Genomic DNA, 19577 nt, shown 5'->3' on the forward strand with positions numbered 1-19577 from the left:
ATTAGCACAACAGTTCAGAACATACAAAAACAGAAAAAAAACTTAATATTACCTATGAAATGTTCTGCCTTTGTGCTTTGATTTCTTTGTTTGCTCGTTTCTACACCCGTAGACAGCGCTAAAGTACCGCATCTTCACGTAATAACACTGTCTTGACTCGTGCGGTTGAATGACATTTGTCCTGGGAGCACTGTACCAATGTGGCGGCGCTATTGACGCATGCTTAGGGTCCCTATGCGATATCAAGTGTATATATCTATGGCCGCCTGTCAGTGCTCTGAGGCGGGGGAGGGGCCGACGGCATCACCCGCTGCTCGTTGAGAAAAGTAGGGACGGTAAAGTATGGACAAGTGACAGTCCATAAAAATCTCAATTAACACAGAAAAAAGTCGCTAGATTTGTCGCTAGTCTCTTTTCTGAAAATTTGTCGCTAGGGGTGTCTGAAAAGTCGCTAAGTTGGCAACATTGTGCGGAACCACTAGACGTCTCGTCGTGAGTAACGTTAGTTCCAGTCGGATTTTTATTCAAGCGGACGTTGTTGCCACAGGCAGCCGCTGGCGTTTCTGGAGTTTAACTATCTTCGTTTTTCTCCAGTTTCCCCCAAGAAACATACGGAATACAACAGAAGACCATCATACCTCATGAACGGACTGTTCGTTACAATCAGCACAGACATTATCATTAAACAAAATGCCAAGGAAAGTAGTATCGACTGGCGAACACAAGCGCGTTTCTCCTGTCATCGACCATGCTGTAATGGGAGCTCTTAAGGAGATTTTTCTGAGATGAATACAGATTCAACGAGACGCCTGTCCGCCTGGATCCGGAGCTCGCGATGACGGAGCGCTGTCCATTAGCCGAGAAGGCGATGTCGGAGGGCTACGCGCGGCTCCGCTTCAGGGACACGTCGCTGTTGATCTGGCAGCAGCAGCAGCTGGAGCTCCAGAAGGCGCCGCCGAGCAACTACCTGAGCCGCAGCCAGAGCTCCTGGTACAGCCGCTACGGAAACCAGGCGGTGGTGGTGCGCGACAAGACGAGACTGCAGGACTCTGACGGAGATGGACAATCCCGCATTTGCGCGGTTATGTGACGGGGTTATACCTGTGATGGTGTAATCTCTCCTCAAATAATTGCTAAGACAATCAAGTATTTTAGTTAGCATAGTCAACAAATAGGTACAGTATTATATACTTGAAAAAATGTAGCTTTTGAATGTGTATTGAGTGATTTCAGCGTGATAATAGCAACGTGTGTTGCGTGAGAATTGGTCGACATGCGTGAGACTTGCGAACACCAAAACCAAAATTGAACACGCATGGACTTTTATTTAAAAAACTGTTTTATACGTATGGGTCAAAAGCAAAACATGTTTGTCATAATCAGTGTTGGGGAAAGTTACTGTAGAAAGTAATGCATTACAATATTGAGCTACTCCATGAAGAAGTAACTAGTTGCGTTACTTTTTATGGTAAGTAATGTGTTACGTTACTTTTGAGTTGCTTTTTGTTACCTTTGCTGAGGCTTTTTCAAAACGTTTTTTTTTAAATAGGGGAGCTCTGCAATTAACAACACAGTATAACCTTCATTTATCTTTAAAAAACACAAAAATAATGTTATCTTCTGAGAACTTTCTGATGGCTTTACATGCTGTATATACAGATTAGGCATGGGCTGGTATAAGATTCTGACAGTATGATAACCTTGGATAAAAATATCACTGTATTGCGATTACTGCTCTAAAATAGGTTTTTATTAAATGTCTGTGTAAAAAACTTAAACCTTTTTTCTCATTTGAACACTTTTTTTAAGCAAAAAATTAAGATATTTTGTAACATCAAGCATGCCACGCTAAATAATTCAAATAATCAATAATTAATTGACGTCTGCTGTCTTCATTAGTTTCAAAAACAATTTCTTAGTTTAAAACTGCATTTTTGGACATCTTTTCTGCTAGAGATACCATTGTCCTATAAGCAGAAAAAAACGTATACATACCTTAAACGCCTCATTCAAACGAGGCGTTAATGCTTCGCATTCACTTTGCATGGGTGAGATGTCAAGCGTTGCTGAACTGAATTGTGGGTCCGTTGGCGCTGCTTCAGTGGCGTTGCTCGCTGCAGAAGTTGGCAACTTTCTCAATTTCTCAACCACCTACGGAAGCGTCAGCCAATCAGATGGCTTTATGCAAATTCCCCAGCTCAGACAGTAGCCAATTGCAGACTTGTTAGATTGGACGGCGCTGCTATGATAATCGCGTTAGCCCCAACTTCAGACACGCCCTTCGTCAAGAGTTTGACGCTGAACCAATGTATGAATCGGCGTAAGAATTGTAAAGCAGAAAAATTTAGCAGAAAAGGTTTTAAAACCTTGACTTTTTTAAAACCGTGGTATACCTTGAAAATGGTTATCGCCCCATGTCTAATACAGATTAATGTAAGGTTAAAGCAATGTGTTTGCTACTTTTTGCCTTATGGGTGAAGAAAAATCACCGTGCATTACAACAACACTATTTTCCTTTTTCTTCCATTTGTTCAGAATAATGAGAATATTTCCATCACAGAAATGTAAGCTAAAGCCATCTTGGTTTCTGTCTGTTCCTGCGTTTAATCCAGCAATTTGTTTTTAAAAGCGAATTAATTTAACTAAAAAGTAACTCAAATATCATTACTCAATTTTCTAAAGTAGTGTGTTACTGTACTTGTTACTTAAACAGATGACTACGAAAAGTAATATTATTACGTAACTCATGTTACTTGTAATGCGTTACCCCCAACACTGGTCATAATTCATTTCACTAATAATTGTGTTCACATAAAAGGTATATTAGATACTAGAAAAGTGTTTGCTCCAATAACATAATATTGAGGAAATAGAGTTGAGTAGTCTACTTTTTAAAATATGCAGGAAAATGTTGTCACACTGAAGTGTATTATATTTTAAAGTATTTAATTATTTTTGCTAACAATGGTTTGAGAAACAAAGTATAGTCTTAAAATGATGATTATAATGTCATGAAATGATTTTCTAAATCTATCTGACAAGATATTTTGAGCATGTAAATGAGCCTCTACACCACGCTCCTGGAGGACCACCAACACTGCACGTTTTGGATGACTCCTTTGTGTCACACCCATTACGGGTCTTTCAGTCTCTGCTAATGAGCTGATGATCTGAATCAGGTGTTTGGTTAAAGAGACCCGGAAAAATGTGCAATGCAGGTGGTCCTCAAGAAACGTGGTTGAGAAGCTGATATAAACACTAAGTATTGTTACACAACATTATACATATATAGCTATAGAAAATATGACCACTTGAATTTGTTCACGAACACAACTTAAAATTGAATATCTAGAAGTCTCAATAGCTCTCTCTCTATAACATATGTGCTGTATTACCTAATATTCAATATACTGGCATCTGAAGTATTATGCTTTAGTTACTGAATCAAACATCACTGTGTTTATGATTTATGCGAAACAGCAATCTTAATAACCTATGTCATGCTTTCTAATATGGAGCTTTGATGCTGCCAAAAAATATGGAAAATAAAACTTTTGATGTTTGTATCAGTATCGTTTGTTTTTAAGATTTCTATTAACTGGTGCGCTCCAAAACAGTGACAATTTGCGTTTTTTAAGATATAAAACTTATATGAGCTGTAAAGCTTGTAGTTTGTCACTTCGCCTAAATGGATCAAAGGTCACGTCACCTCATACTTTAGTTTCTGATCAAATTAAAACCAATTGGATGCTCTCTAGAATCTGACAAGCCTCGCCCCCTTCAAGATCTTTCTTATTTGATGCACTTGAGTTCAACCCGTCTTACTGACAGAGCTAAGATAAACCAAAACGCTAATGGCTTTTATAAAAGGGAGGAGATACACTATGCCACACCCTCTCATGGTGTTTTAGTTGAGATTATGTCAAACATCAGATACAAATGCACATTTCAAAGCACTTCATGGGACCTTTAACAAGCTGAAGATGGTACAGTTTAACGTCATTACGCTGGTCAGGAGAGTATTTTAAAATGTACCACTCTGTTAAAGATCCAATGAAATTAAAGTAACGTTTTTAAGATGTTATTTTCAGTATTGTTAGTTTTTAAGATATCTATAAGCTAGTGCGCTCAAAAACAGTGACAAAATTTGCGTTTATTAGATATAAAACTGATATAGACATATTTGCACACATTTGTAGTTCGTCACTTCCACCTATGGACCAATGGTCACGTCACCTCATACTTCATTTCTAATCATAACCAATCAAATGCTCTCTAGTATCTGACATGCCCCGCCCCTTTAAGATGCCTTTAATTTGATGGAGTTCAACCACTTTCACTGACAGAGCTGTGATAAAACAAAACACTATTGGATGTTTTTTTTAAGGGGGCGGAGCTACACTATGCCACACCCTTTTCGAGGTTTAGTTGAGATTGTCAAACATCGGATATAAATGCACATTTCAAAGCACTTCATGGGACCTTTAATGAACTGATGATGATACATTTTAGTCATTACACTGTCAAAGAGAGTATTTTAAAATGTACCACCATGTTATTGCCTTCTAAATCATAACATCTACCTAACAAATATATATATCCAAATAGTAAAAAGACACTCTAATGGGTTTTTTGTGGTTTATTTACGAAAAACGAGGGGCTCAGTGTCCAAATCTCAGATTAGCTTATACATCAGATATTACCATGTAAGTCTTCGCCAAAAACATACCTGCCGAACTTAACATATGCAGCGCTACGCATTTTGAAAATTTGTACTCGAAAGGATGACATTTACAGGTTATAAACTGCTCAAAAAAGTTAAGAAATATACTGTAAATTGGCATGCAATACACAAATGTTCTCTCTCTTTCTCTCATAAAAAAAAACATAAACAAAAGCTAAAATCCTCAGACCCAAGACAGAGTTTGACGAATAAGTAGTGAATATACATTTATATCTGTTATTATATATATCCTATGTATCGTTAAATCTCTGTCTGCATCGCGAAGCCCGGGTGGAGGAATTTCTGACAAAGAGACAAAAGTAGGTTATAGACAAGGGAAATGTAATGCAATACAGTGGTATAATAAATCAAAACATGATTAAAAGCATCCTACATGTAAGAAAAAATCCCATGAAAGTCACTTTACATCACAATTTCATGATTAAAAAACAAAACTATACACATTGGCTTAGACTCGATCAGTTAAACCGGACCCATCGGACTTTATTTTAGTGTGCCGACTAAACTTAAGGCAACTCAAGAGCACATCCAATGATTTCAAGGGGTTCAGAGATGAAGGCTGGTAAATGAAAAGAAATCCCACTGAATGAGCGGCAGTACGAGAAGAAAAATGTGAAAATAACCTCTAATACATTCATATTTATTTTTTTTAATATATATTTATATATAAAGATTATCAGTCATGGTCCACTTCCAAACTACTCCCGGAAAACAAGTGTCTAGGTACCATTGAAAGCATTCAATACACCATTTAAGTAAAATCAAATCAATTCAAATTGAGAACATACATTAGTTGTGATACTTTCAACTAATAAGAACTATTATCAAACACAAATCCTTCTGAAATGACGTCTAGCACTGCTGCTTGAACTTTCTCCGCCGTTTGTTTCTATACAAAAAGTCTCATTGTCCAAAAGGGGTGCAATATTGTGAGGGAGGGGTGTTGCGTCTTGCTGAACTTGCGTCATTATCTTTAAGACGTCCGTATCTACTGATCTTTGATTGTCCTATGAGTGGACTTGGTATCAGATAGAAAGTAGAGCTATTCAGGGCACCAATATATCAATAGTAAAATAAAAAATACACAAGACGATTCAAATAGAAAACAAATGAGAGTATGATATAGATTAAAAACAAACAAACAAATTCAGACATCGTAATTCTACATCAAATACTGAGCCGAGAGCACCGGAGGAGACATTTTACAGTGTTGAAATTGCCTAAAAATATATATATGAAGGGTTGCCAAATTTCGTACATATTTAAACTGGTCATTTTTGTAAAAACAGAACGCTGAGAACACTTGTGTGCCTTATTGGATTACAAAAAAAACGAAATAATAAATAGATTTTCTTTTTAAAAAATAATGGTAACAATGAAAAGCACTATCATACTCAGCAAAAGAATCGTGGAATGAGTTGAAAAGTCACGCGGACATGACAAGAGCCACACTAAGAGTGTAAAAGAGCCGATCGCTTATGGTTCCTTCAGGCTTTGAGAACATGTGAAGCTACTCGATCGATAAAATGCAGCCAGGCATTTGTCAGTTTTTCCCCACTAACGCGTGTATGAATCTAACGAGCAGCAACCTAACCGAAAATAAAAAGAAAGAACAGACGCACAACCGTTTCACTTCCACAACTGACATATTTTCAAAAAAATATCTTTTTTTTTTTTGTCTTTTTTTAATCCTCTGGTGATACCAGGCGTTATTTTTCCCTTTGAGGGCCAGAGAGAACCTTTAAAACTCGTACTATTCCCGCTCTCCTCTTGATCTGAGCCGTCCTACAAACTATGTTTAAAATATCCTCTGCCGTCCTGCAAAGCTCTTCGTAAAAGCGGCCCCCTTCAGAGAGATACTATCATGACAACACACACTACTTGGTTAGAAAACAGAGGAGCTTGAAGGATTTGGAGTTCAGTCTGAGTCGCTGCTCTCGGAGCTGGAGCCGCTGGAGCTGCTGCTGCCCGAATCCGAAGAGCTGCTGCTGCCGCTCAACCGGGATGCCCCGCCCCCCTGCGCTGACCCCGCCTTCTCTGCTGGCGACAGGGAAGAAGAATGATTGCGCCGTTTAATAACAAACACTGAGCATTATGCATTTCAAATCAAGTCCCTAGATTGTTCCCTTAGCCACTCCCGCAGATGTGTATTACCATAAAGCAGAGACATGCACAAAGAAAGCAGAGAACAGAGTATTTACGTGCGCACCAAAGCAGCTGATATCAAGTGAAGTCAGTTAGTTACAGCACATACACAACCACATTCATCAGTTTTGGATTTATTTAGCTTCTCTAGCAGGTCTTCACTCTTTGTCCAAAGCAGGGCTCAACAGCAAGGATTTGTTTTTGTTTACAGTTGAACTTTTACTGGCCTTAACATACACAATTATATAGTTATTATCAAAGGTTAAGGGGCTTTGCACATATTTCATCTTTTGCGCACTCAAGTGTATACTAGGGAACAATGCGGTCATGGCATGCTTGCGATATGATAAGCTTAAAGGGCCTCGAAACCCCCCTGTTTCAGCAGGGTGTTTTCACACCTCTAGTTTGGAAAAAGTCAGGAAAGTGGGTGTGTCCAGCTCTGTTTAGGTGGGAGTGTCGCAGGAGGGAAAGAGGGAAGGTGCATAAAAATTTGCATAAAAATGGGAGTGTCGATTTGGGCACACGCTGATTTTCACAGAGGCACAAACACACAGACGCAGGGCAGAAAGACAGTGACTGCGTTTACATGGACATCAGTAATCAAATTATTTGCCAAATTATTAAATGGTGGACTTTAACTGCAGCTAGGCACGTTCATTCATGCACCTTGTGACAAACAAGACATTTCTCGGTAACTTAGATGCACTCGATAGGTAACGTATTGTCAGAAAGCTGTATGTATAGACTATCCCATCACAAAATGCGGGGAAAACCCTACAACACGGTGATGGTTTGATTGTGGTGTTTACATGTTTACACTCGGAGAGCAGCATTTACATCGGATCTTTCAGTCCATAATATTGTAGTGATATTAACATACTGTAAACTTAGTAACTAAATCATTTTGACTAAGGTCTGTCTTTAAACACCGAAAGAGTACTGCTGCTGATACGAACTAACTTTGCCATCTAAATAAACAAACAAAGAACACTGATCACACACTTACCAAATCTGTAGAGACTGGACAATAAACACCAACTGGTGCCGCGTCTTTATTAAAAGGAGATGAGCGGAAAATCCGGATTTCATCATTTCTAGATGTGAAAAGCTCTCGGGTAAATAATGCTCCTTACAAACGTACTTCTTAAACATGCACTGCAATCCACATGCGAGTTCAGCTGCGCTCTCATAGCGGGAAATGAAAACATAACCTTCGTTGCAGCAAATTTATAAAAGCAACACTGACAACCTGTGTTTCCAAACAATTCTTCTTATTCCACTTTTTTTGGCAACACCCCGTGGCGTCTCTCTGCTGTCTGAGCACTGTAACAGTCTTCAAAGCTATCATGCATATTAATGAAGTTGCACATACATAATAGAGCGCGCTGATTGGTTTGAACCAAGTCTTTCTCATGAATTAATGCTGCACACTCAGAGACATCATAATGCACTCCCAGGTACAGACATCCAGTCTACTCCTTGTGGAATATACACAAGGATCTAATCGTGACGCAGCTTCAAAAATTTGTTTCAAACCGGAAGGAGGAATTTGCTTGAAATAACACAAAAACAACCAATTTTCACTTTTCACACAGTCCTAATAGTGTTTATAGCAGCATGGGACAAAAAATGAGACTGTCAACATCTCAAAAAATGTGTTTTGGTGTTTCATGACCCTTTAAGTTCAAGTGTGCCGACAGAACAGCGCGATCTGATTTTCAAGCACGTCATGTGATAAGAACCAACCAATCAGCTTCATGATTTGTATGGAGTATTAACATTTTAATAATAACAGTAAGCTAATTACGTCAGACAAACAACCAAACTCTGCGGCGTTTAATTTTTTTTTTATAAATAAAAGTTGTATCAGAGCTATAGCAGGGTTTTGATCACACCAAACTCGTTTTTTTTTTTTTTGCACCGAGAGACGAATCTTTTGAATAGTTTACTATTACAGGATTTGTACACATTTTTACAAAAATTCCATGACTTTTCCAGGACTTTCAAGTCGATTTTTGTGACCTAATGTATCATGTAATAGTAAATCATAAGAAAAACAACGAACGTTTAAATTTATTACAGCATATGAGAAAACACGCAACAATCTATTTAGTGTCAATTTATTTTCATATCTATGTAAAATAGACAATGCTTACACAGCACTAATGATGTGAGAGCATGTTTTTGGCCAACAAAAGAAGTAAAAACATCTAACTTCCATTCCAGTACAGATTTGTCAAACCAATTTTAGATGATGTTAATAGCTTGTTAAACTAGTAATAGTATGTAAAACTACTTCTATTGTAAAGCCGAGGTCACACTGCACTTCAATCGCTCACTTTTGTTAATGTCTAATCATATTGTTTAACCCCGTCCCTTTTCACAGCGCCATACGACAGAATTCCACAAGCACAAGCTCTAGTATGACTGCAGCTTAAGTTGCTTTGGACAAAAACGTCTGCTAAATGACTAAATGTAAATGTAATTTCCATGACTTTTTTGAAACCTTGTGGGTTTTTCTGTTTTTCCAAACTTTTCCAGACACGTTTATTTTCATCATAGTAGTACAGTTTCTCAAGCAGTTTGTGATGCATTTTGAAAACGGGAGATAAGCCCCTAGTCTAATGCGCCACCTGGCTTGAGAAACCCGTTCTCAAAAACTTACTTTTAGTCATTATTTGGGTCGCACATTTATTCTGAATGCCTTCGGAAGAATTCAAATCAGCCATTTTAATCTAGATTAATTCCAAGATTACAGTGAGATTAATCTAGATTAAAAAAATATCTATGCCCACGTATATATTTTTTTCATAGCAAAAGTTAAATCGCTGACAAGCAGAATAAAAATTGTTAGTAAATTTCACACAGAAAGTCCCATCTACTGGTCCTCAGCTTTAGCCAGCAGCCCATCCTTGTTGTTGAGCCCTGCGATCCCTTTTCAGTGTGTGAATAGCATTAAATATGAAAGAAGGTCTGACAGAAGCCCTTCCATCAAGTTAGTCGAATTAGTGAAGCAGCCTATCCTTATCTCGGTTTTCTCATCCTAGCCTCCTAAATCCATCTAAAACCCAATCTGGTGACCTGTCTGCTCACATCTGCACACTACCACACAGGTACCTTTTTTGGGTGGTTTCTTGTTGTTGTTCAGTTGTCCGCTCACGTCCTGTAGCCTCTTTTCTAACTCTTTCTTCTTTTCCTGAACCAGTTCCTCTTTAGACTTGGCACTCTTTTTCCCAGTGCCCGCTGCAGGAGACACACAGCGGTGACCGGTGAGTAACGGGTTGCCCTCGTAGCCCACCGCCGTGGCAAGCAGCAAAAAAGCACTCGACTACACTGGTTTTAGACTGCATGACGTCAAATTTGGGATGAAGGAATCCATCAGGTTCAATACAAGTTGAGCCCAAACAGCAGGACCACATTCTTCCTAATTTTTTTGCATCATTTCTCAGGGACTACCGATGGAAATTAGCTTTAGAGCCAACTCTGGCCCAAAATGTCATGTTGTATTTGTGCCTTTCAATTGTGAAATTCAATACCTTTTAAGACACGTTCCATACATTTTAAGACCTTAAAACCACTTTACGTTTCAACCGGAAACACTGATGAGATTTTACAGCATATTTACTAAATATTAATGTAAGACATGAGTCTAAAACTAAAACATTACTCATATCCTGAATAAAAATCTGGTAAGTCTAGCTTATTCAGCAGGTTGGCGCCTACAGAACTGCAGAAATAATGGTGTTACCTTGATTACTGCAGTAAACAAAGCAGCATGATGTCAAATCTAGTAGGACTTTATTGATTTCATAAACAATGCAGCATCCTGATATTCGCAGATTTAATTCAGGTAAACTTTAGCATACAACCATACATTGCATTAACACAAATTATATAAAATTTAACAACTTGCAAAATATCATTTAAGAATATTTAATACTTTTAAGGGCCTTAAATTACTCAAAATTGATTTATCAACTTTTAATAATTTTTAAGACCGCAGACACCCTGTTATATGAAGTGGTCAAAAATTGTTTCAATGTTTCCTGTTGCTCTTTTGGGTTTTTCAGGGTTTTTTTTTAGACTTATCAGGTAATCAAAATTTCACTTTGTGAGTCGCTCTTTTTAAGAGATTGTCACAGTTGTAGCTACAAAATCATATTGAGAGGAACAAAAATAAACTGATTCAGATCTGAAACATCAGAAAACGTGCAATAGGCTACCATAAAAGGCGTGAATTCTACAGTTTAATAACCTTAAAGGGCTCTACAGACTATTTAAATAAAATGGTCTATTGTTGCACAAACGTGAGCATTTTAGCAAATTTTCCACATGCAACATGTTCAATTGTAGATAAACCATTAACGATGATACTACTGTTTACGAACTACGCTGGCACTGGCACTATTTTGGAGCAATAGTATCACAGGATACTACCATAGCACCGGTAAACCGTGCAACCCTAGTACTGAATATAACTTGTATAACAGAAAACATTAACAAATCTCAATCAATCAGAGAATTTTGACAAAATAAATAAAAATAATAATAAATTACAGGAAAATTATTTGAGTCGCGAAGTACCCTAACCTACATAGTACTGTGAATGACTGTATACAATTCTTAAAATAACATTTAAAATTTAATTGTGTATATGAGTGTTAGTTATCAAAATTTGAAGGGATAGTTCACCCAAAATTGTTCAGTTAGGCCCAATCCCAATTCTAACCCTAGGGCACTTCTACTTACTTAGGGGTGTCCTGATTCTCTTTAGTTTGAAGGCGTAGGGCTAAGGGGAAGGGCTAGACTTGCACTTGAAACTGAGATTTTTCAAGACCACACTTGAAACCAAAAGGTAAGAAAATTTCCAGAGTATGGCTGTTTATAAAGACTACTGGCCCGTTTACACTGAGTGGTGTGGTACAGTACGGTACGGTTTGGTACGCTTTTATGGCCGTTTCCACTGTCAAAAAGCGTACCGAACCAAACCGTACCGTACCACTTTTTCTGCACTCTTTCGAAAGGGTACCAAACGGGAGGAAGGGTACCAAAAGGTGAAGGTACACGTGCAGCAGAACGCTGATTGGTTACAGACATACGTCACGAGCTCGTGGAGCTACAAAGAATGTAAACAAAGGAACCGCCATGTTTTTTTTAAATACAAAGCTGAGACATTACATGGAAATACTATATGCATATAATAATGGGATGACCTGGGCTTAAACAAACCTCGTCGTCGTCTCAATGAACAGACACACAGCCAAGAAGAAAAATCTGCCGTGTCCTGTTGTTGTTTTACGAGCCCGTCTAAAAGTGCGAGCGGTATTCGCTTTCTTCCGGGAGCTTGGGATCGCTTCTATATTTGATACAACGAACTTCTTGAGCTGATGATAATAACGCGTGTGTGTGATTATTGAAAAGTCTCCATCATCTGATCCATTAAAAAAAAAAAAGGACAATCACGAGAGTAAAGCGAGAGTGAAACGCGGAAAAAAAATTTTTTCGAAGCCCGGCAAAACACAGGATTGTTTTAGCAACCTGAATCATGAATAAACTGCCATGTTTATATTTGCCTTTTGGACTATTATGAACTGGGAATGACAAAATGACCCTTTGTGGTGGAAACGCAAGCCTGATAAAGGTGACCCGTACCGAACCGTACCGTACCAGTCAGTGGAAACGAGGCATAAAGTGCTATCTGTTTTTTAAAAACTAAATGATAAATCAATTCAAGAGAAAATAGCGATGCATTTTGAAATTGTCTGAATTTTGTCTGGTTTTTAGGTTTTCAGAACACTCTGTTTTTGTGGGTCGAACATGCTGGAGTGGTGTGGGCGCCATGCTTAACCATAACAACACTTGCGCGTTTAAAATGTAAACGCATTAGTGTAAACAGCACCTGAGCTGACCTTGTAATGAACCCGGAATATTCCTTATTTGGTACGACAGTGCGCCTAATTAAACGTACATACACTGTGTACAATTAGGAAACCCTAATGGTCTGATATCAAATGTTCTCTACTGTATACTCATGTACTCTTTAAACCCTTGAAGCTTCACTTGAAGGTATTAATTCCAGGAAAAGCACAAGTAAGATAATCCACCAAAAGTCATGCAACACATTGGAAAAAAGTGAGTGCTCCCAGCTCAAAGGAGGAAACAGCACAGCCCATTTCAGCTTTTAGAGCAGACGGACCAGGCAAGAAAAAAAGAGAGCTGCTTGTCTAGAAAAGTACGCCTAGAATAACGAACCATCTGAAGAATGGGAAAAGAAGGGCACTTACGTAAAGGTTTGCGCTGCTTTTTCTGTAAACAGGACTTGACGTATCGCTCCAGCTCGCGCAGCGTGGAAGGCTTGAGTGTTTCGAAGTCGATCTCGATCTCGTCTGGGTTGGAGTCTCGCAGCGAGGGCTCGCGTGATTGGATGATGTGGACCACGCGGCCCAGTTTCTCACCCGGCAATCGGTTGATATCCAGGCTGAGCTGCCGCTTCTCGTCGTAAGACATGGGAAGAGACTCTTCCTCGTCAGACTCGTAGTTTGCTGCGCCAGGTTTGCCACCCTTTTTCGCTTGCCTGTAGATTGGAGATTGCGCAGTTTTCACAAAGGATAAGACTCAAAGAATTACATGAAACCCACTCTACCTCTTCTATGGGTGTGTGATAAAACTGTGAAAGTACTAGATCTGTGGCAGAACAATCGTTCAAGAAATCGATTCTGAGATTTTCTAATTCCTTCGATATTCCCTTTTAATTCTGAGTTTCGTTTTAACAGTAGATGGTGCTCCAGGCTAGTTTTAACAGCAGATGGCGATCTATGCTACTTTTTAACAACAGATAGCGCTCTAGGCTAGTTTTTATCAGCAGATGGCACACTCTAGGCTAGTTTTTAACAGCAGATGGCGCTCTAGGCTAGTTTTTAACAGCAGATGGTGCTCTAGGTTAGTTTTTAACAGCAGATGGCGCTCTAGGTTAGTTTTAACAGTAGATGGCGCTCTAGGTTAGTTTTAAACAGTAGATGGCGCTATATACTAGTTTTTAAGAGCAGATGGCACTAGTTTTATGGCAGATGGCGCTCTAGGCTAGTTTTTAACAGCAGATGGCACTCTAGGCTAGTTTTTAACAGCAGATGGCGCTTTAGGCTAGTTTTTAAACAGTAGATGGCACTCTATGCTAGTTTTTAACAGCAGATGGCGCTCCAGGTTAGTTTTTAACAGTAGATGGCGCTCTAGGTTAGTTTTAACAGTAGTTGGCGCTCTAGGTTAGTTTTAAACAGTAGATGGCGCTATATACTAGTTTTTAAGAGCAGATGGCACTAGTTTTATGGCAGATGGCGCTCTAGTCTAGTTTTTAACAGCAGATGGCACACTAGTTTAACAGCAGATGGCACTCTAGGCTAGGTTTTAACAGCAGATGGCACTCTAGGCTAGTTTTTAACAGCAGATGGCGCACTAGTCTAACAGCAGATGGCGCTCTAGGCTAGTTTTTAACAGCAGATGGCACTCTAGACTAGTTTTTAACAGCAAATGACACTAGACTAGTTTTTAACAGCAGATGGCACTCTAGACTATTTTTACACAGCAGATGGTGCTCTAGGCTAGTTTTTAATCAGCAGATGGCACTCTAGGCTAGTTTTTAACAGCCGATGGCACTCTAAACTAGTTAACAGCAGTTGGCACTCTAAACTAGTTTAACAATAGATGGCGCTCTAGACTAGTTTTTAACAGCAGATGACACTCTAGACTAGTTTTTAAACAGCAAACGACACTCTAGACTAGTCATTAACAGCAGATGGCGCTCTAGGCTAGTTTTTAAAAGTAGATGGCGCTCCAGGCTAGTCTTTAACAGCAAACAGCACTCAAGGCTAGTTTTTAACCGTGGACGCTGATCTAGGCTAGTTTTTAACAGTGGACAACAATCTAGGCTAGTTTTTAACAGCTGACAGCACTCTAGGCTAGTTTTTAAAACAGCTGACGGTGCTCTAGGCAAGTTAACAGCTAGTTATTTTTAACAGAGGATGACCCTCTAGGCTGGTTTTTAACAGCGAATTTTAACAGTGGACAGCTCTCTAGGCTAGTTTTTAACAGCAGATAGTGATCTAGGCTAGTTTGTAACAGCTGACGGAACTCTAGGCTAGTTTATAACAGCTGTTGGCACTCTAGGCTAGTTTCTAACAGCCGATGGCACTCTAGGCTTCTTTTTTTATACCCCAAGCTTATGCATTTAGTTGTAAATATTGAAACATCCCAACAGAACTATTGAAAACCAGCTCACCTCGTAGTAGATGTGCTGTTGGGTTTTCGCGCCGAGGTCTTTTTCTGTGGTGTTTGCTTATTCGGTTGCGTGGACTTGGCCTTTTTGTCTTCTTCTGCCTTGACCTTGTTCTTGTCTTTGTCCTTCTCTTTGTCCTTTTTCTTCTTCTCTTTTTCCTTCTTCTCTTTCTTTTTCTTTGGTTTGCTCACAGGACCCTGTGACAGAGCGGCTAGCTGTTCATGAACAGCCTTCAGCTGAGGAGGAAGGTGGAGGGAATGTTAGCAAGCAGGGGATGGTGCATGCTGCTTCGCTGCTAACGTAAAACACTAGGATCTCAGCTGTGCGGGGACAGATGATGGGACTGGTGATGGAGGGAAGAGTTTGAAGGATAATGAATGACATTTGTCCCCTACGCATCTCCCATTTTCACGGAAATGCTCTTCCCAGAAAACAGCTGTTTGTAGAGGACACTTATTTAATGGTTTACACATCTAAAATCTTTGCAAACTAAAGTTATATTTGGATGTTTTCATGTGTTACATCAGCAACATCTTTCTTCTTTTAGTTGTACAGTAACTAAACTTCCCAATAAATTCGAACAAATTTTTGAAACGCAAGTTGACATTATTGGTCTATGCACTGGATTAATTTCGAAACTTGTCATTTTGAATAACGTTTGGAGCTTCAGGATTCACACACTTTTTTACCACTAAAATTCAATGACCTTTCCAGGACTTTTAAGTAAATTTTCATGACCTAATGTTTCATGTAATGTCTACGTATATGTGGTAAATAATAAGAAAAATAATGCATGTTAAAAGTTATTAAAGCCTATCGTAAAACATGCAACAATCTTTTATTTTAAATGAATCTGTATCTATGTAATTTTTTAGATAACGTTCACACAGCACTAATAACGCGAAAGCATGTGTTTGACCATGGACAGAAAAGAAGTAAAGCTATATTTAAGTAAACCGATATTTGTTAAACTAATTTCCATGACTTTTCCAAAACTTTGTGGGTTTTTTTATTTTTCCAAAACTTTTTCAGGCCTGGAAAATGCCATGTCAAAAATCCATGACTATTCCAGGTTTTTCATGACTGTATTAACCCTGGAGCTTGCATCTCATCGTTAAAAATGTTGGGATTTTCAGATTAAACAACAAGAGATCTGTTTTTCATATGCAATTCATAAAATACAAGTCTATGGCAACTGGCACTCTGCGAGTCAAAAAAAGCAAGTAAAAGACAAATCAAAAATAATCAGTGGCTAAAATGACTGATTTTAAGGTGATTTTTCACAAAATCTTCACAAATTTCGGAACATTTCTTTTATTGTTTTTTTTGTGAAAGTATAATTTACATATCTTAATCCATTATTAATTGTTGGACCTCTAGAACTATTGATCTCTATAAAAAAAATTCTGAGAGAAACAGAGAAACTACAGTTATCCTATAAAGCCTGTTATAAAATTTGGAAATAAAACCAACTGCTTAAAAATAAAGGCTGATTTATACTTCTGCATCGAGTGATCGGTGTGACCCACGGCGCCTGCTTTTTGCGTAGTTGTGCCTTTACACGTCTGCGTGCGGTTTGTGTTGCTCTGCAATAACACTTCCGAAAGCTATCTGGTTTTTATGTTCCTGGAAGAAACCCGACTGAGAGGGTGTTTTCTTTTGTCTGAAGGCTACCTTAATGTACAAGTAGCTCAAACTTGCTTATTCAGAGGCGGGAACCGGCAGACATGCAACAACTTTAATCATAAAGTAAACACAAAACTAAAGTTTCCATCTGGAGCTCCTTCACAGGACTCGACACTTGTAAACAATTGCTTGCGCTACGTGTCATCCCAGCGTGTAGTTAAATTTTTTTGTGAGGTGCATGTCAGCCACGGCGAGCGCTATGTGACTGCGTGAAGGACCATACATGTGTGCTTGACGCAGAAGTATAAACAAAGACTATAGAATACACAAGATGTGTCACTCGAATACTTTTGAATGGGGAAGTGTAACTGTTAATATGGTGAATAAAGACGCCTTCTAGTACAAGAGCCGATCAGGGATTGCTATAGAATGACAATTCTCCGGGGGAAGGGCATAGACTAGACTTGAGTTTCTGCAGATTTAAGCCTGGTTTATACTTCTGCATCAAGTGACCGGCGTAACCCACGGCGCTGACGCATAGCCCTTCGCCGTGGCTGATGTGCACCTCTCAAAAAATGTAACTACACGTCGCAACGATGCGTAGCGCAAGCTCTGTGATTGGTTGGGTTGGTAGCGCTGACGAGTCTGGGCAGGACCGAGAACCGCGTGAATGGTGCGAGCCTGATGGAGCGATTGTTTACAAGTGTGGAGTCCCGTGAAGGAGCTCCGGATGGAAAGTTTTGTTTTGTGTTTACCTCATAGTTAAAGTTGTTGCACGTCCGCCGGTTCCTGCCTCAAAATGAGCGAGTTTGAGCCACTTATACATCCAGGAAGTGTTCAGGAAAAGCAAAACAGCAGCGAAGAAACTCAACACAGAGGAACATTTACACCTGACTGCCCACTAGCGTTTCGGAAGTGTTAATGCAGACCAACAGAGACAGAGCGCAGAAGTATAAATGCACAGCTACGCGTGTTGCATGCGCCGTGGGTTACGCCGGTCACTTGAAGCAGAAGTATAAACCAGGCTTTAGTGTGATACGAATATTCAGAAATGAAACTAAAAAGACAGTTGTTTAATTTTATTGGTTATTCGTAATATGAAATGTAATCATAAGCTTGGAGAATGTAGTTTTGGAGAATTTAATCAAACTGAATGCCCGGGAGGCGCTTCAAAGATGGCCGCCGAGTGAAATGACTTGCCTTAAAGCGACTTATAAATCAGCCTTAAATGCTAAGTCAAACATGTTGTTAGACAGCTGTTTGAAACTGTCAATGAAAAGGATGCAGAGCGTTTGTGCTTTTCTGTGTGATGAAGAAAGAAGGCTACATTATAGATGACAGATGCATATATAAAATATTAGTATAAAATAAAATAAAGGTTTAGTAATCGATGCAACTCATGTGGCCCATTTCAAAAAGGTTTTGAATGCGCGTTGCGATAACGTCACACGATGTGGATCACACTGATTGCGAAGCAAGTATTGACAACTCAAGGTTTTGCACACAAGACGACCACATTCCATTCACAAAAACTAAATGGTTTTTCAATGTAAAACTATGCAAATGGCACTCTGTTGCAAAAAGAATTACTGGCACCACAACATTTTCCTACATTTACTTGACCTGACTTGATTATTTAACATTATTTCAACAATTTACCTTAAATCAACACCCTCAGACCTGAGCTCAGTGTATCGCCAGAAACCACATGTATTAACTTTCTTTTGCCTGTATTTATTTTATTTTATTTTTTTGACTCTCAAAGTGCTGGTAAACCATTGACTTGTACCTTATTATGTCACTAAAGACTGTTTCAGCTAAACATTTGTTTAAAGGTTCTACTAAAGAAAAAGAACAACATCCCGGACTTCAAATTTTAACTTTTAGATTAAACGATCTCTTTAAGGCCCAGTCCAACAACTCTACCTATAATGATGAAGATATAGATTTACAAGTTTTCATTAATGTAATATAAATAGTCCACACCACAACTATAATGACAGCAGTACAGAGGAACAACACTGATGAACTGGATTTCAGAGTAATTTGTTTTCAGCTGATGAAAGATGAAAAGATTAACAGCCAATCAGAATCCTCATTTAATAAGCTTGAAGATTTGAAGCAGCAGATAAGAAAACAGCAGCACATGCTTAGAATAAACAGATCGACGTTGTGCTTATGTGTGAAATCAATAAATTAGGGCCCTATAACATCATTTCAATTAATTTCTTCCCATATTCTGTTTACTGTTTTTTTTCTCCACATAATTTTATTTAATCTTCTGGACTCAACTTTAATACGCTAATTTTACGCAGCCGCCATTTTAAAACACGAAAGTGAGGCTGCGGTGGGAAGGAACTCGGATGTATAGGATCAGCACTGTAAACATTGATTTCAAAATGCAGATGGGGTAAACATCACTTTAACCTCATTCTGTTCAGTTTAATTTAAAAATTAAAACAGATTAGACATTAAACAAAATCATAATCTCTTTAAGCGTAATATGCTTAAGTGTCCTCCTAGGCTTCAGTTCATTGCACCAGGTAAACACCGCGGTGACGCTTCCCTGTTTGAGCCAATGTAACACGGTGAGCGATGAAACAATACAGTCCTCTGTAGCACACCCTCGTGTTGTCTGTAATAATGTTGTCCTGGTATTGATATTTTATTTTTTCCTGCTAACATTTAAGCACCGCTGAGTGCGTTCTTAAACAGAGCTTTTTTGCCTTAGTGTTCACCGGTGCTCAACAGAAAGGACTGTAATTGGCCGTGAAGGTCATCAGCTCACCGCTC

The 19577-nt window shown here is 38.8% G+C and overlaps 2 protein-coding genes and 1 long non-coding RNA gene across 52 annotated transcripts in view; 2 read left to right on the forward strand and 1 right to left on the reverse strand.

Annotated features, from left to right (window-relative positions):
- The first annotated feature begins 522 nt into the window (after positions 1-522).
- Positions 523-4888, forward strand: brd3os (BRD3 opposite strand). The gene has a single exon (XM_087254673.1). It carries the CDS (start codon positions 836-838, stop codon positions 1088-1090), a length of 255 nt encoding a protein of 84 aa, XP_087110799.1. The 5' UTR covers positions 523-835; the 3' UTR covers positions 1091-4888.
- The window catches only part of brd3b (bromodomain containing 3b), a 40179-nt gene continuing 25226 nt past the window's right edge, over positions 4625-19577 (reverse strand). For 16 of the 50 annotated variants that reach the window (XM_087251316.1, XM_087251306.1, XM_087251310.1 and 13 more), the window contains 4 exons: positions 15162-15394; positions 13174-13463; positions 10007-10132; positions 4625-6784 (listed from right to left, as the gene is read on the reverse strand). In XM_087251316.1, the coding sequence (XP_087107442.1) occupies positions 6663-6784; positions 10007-10132; positions 13174-13463; positions 15162-15394 (771 nt within the window). In that variant the 3' untranslated portion in view covers positions 4625-6662. 50 annotated transcript variants of the gene reach the window in all.
- The window catches only part of LOC147844488 (uncharacterized), a 5891-nt gene continuing 4852 nt past the window's right edge, over positions 18539-19577 (forward strand). Inside the window, exon 1 of the long non-coding RNA XR_015492185.1 lies at positions 18539-19559. This is a non-coding gene — a long non-coding RNA (uncharacterized LOC147844488). The remainder of the gene's footprint in view (positions 19560-19577) is intronic.

This window comes from Danio rerio, chromosome 5 (genome assembly GCF_052040795.2).
Source record: "Danio rerio strain M-AB ecotype USA chromosome 5, GRCz13ab, whole genome shotgun sequence".
NCBI lineage: Eukaryota > Metazoa > Chordata > Actinopteri > Cypriniformes > Danionidae > Danio > Danio rerio.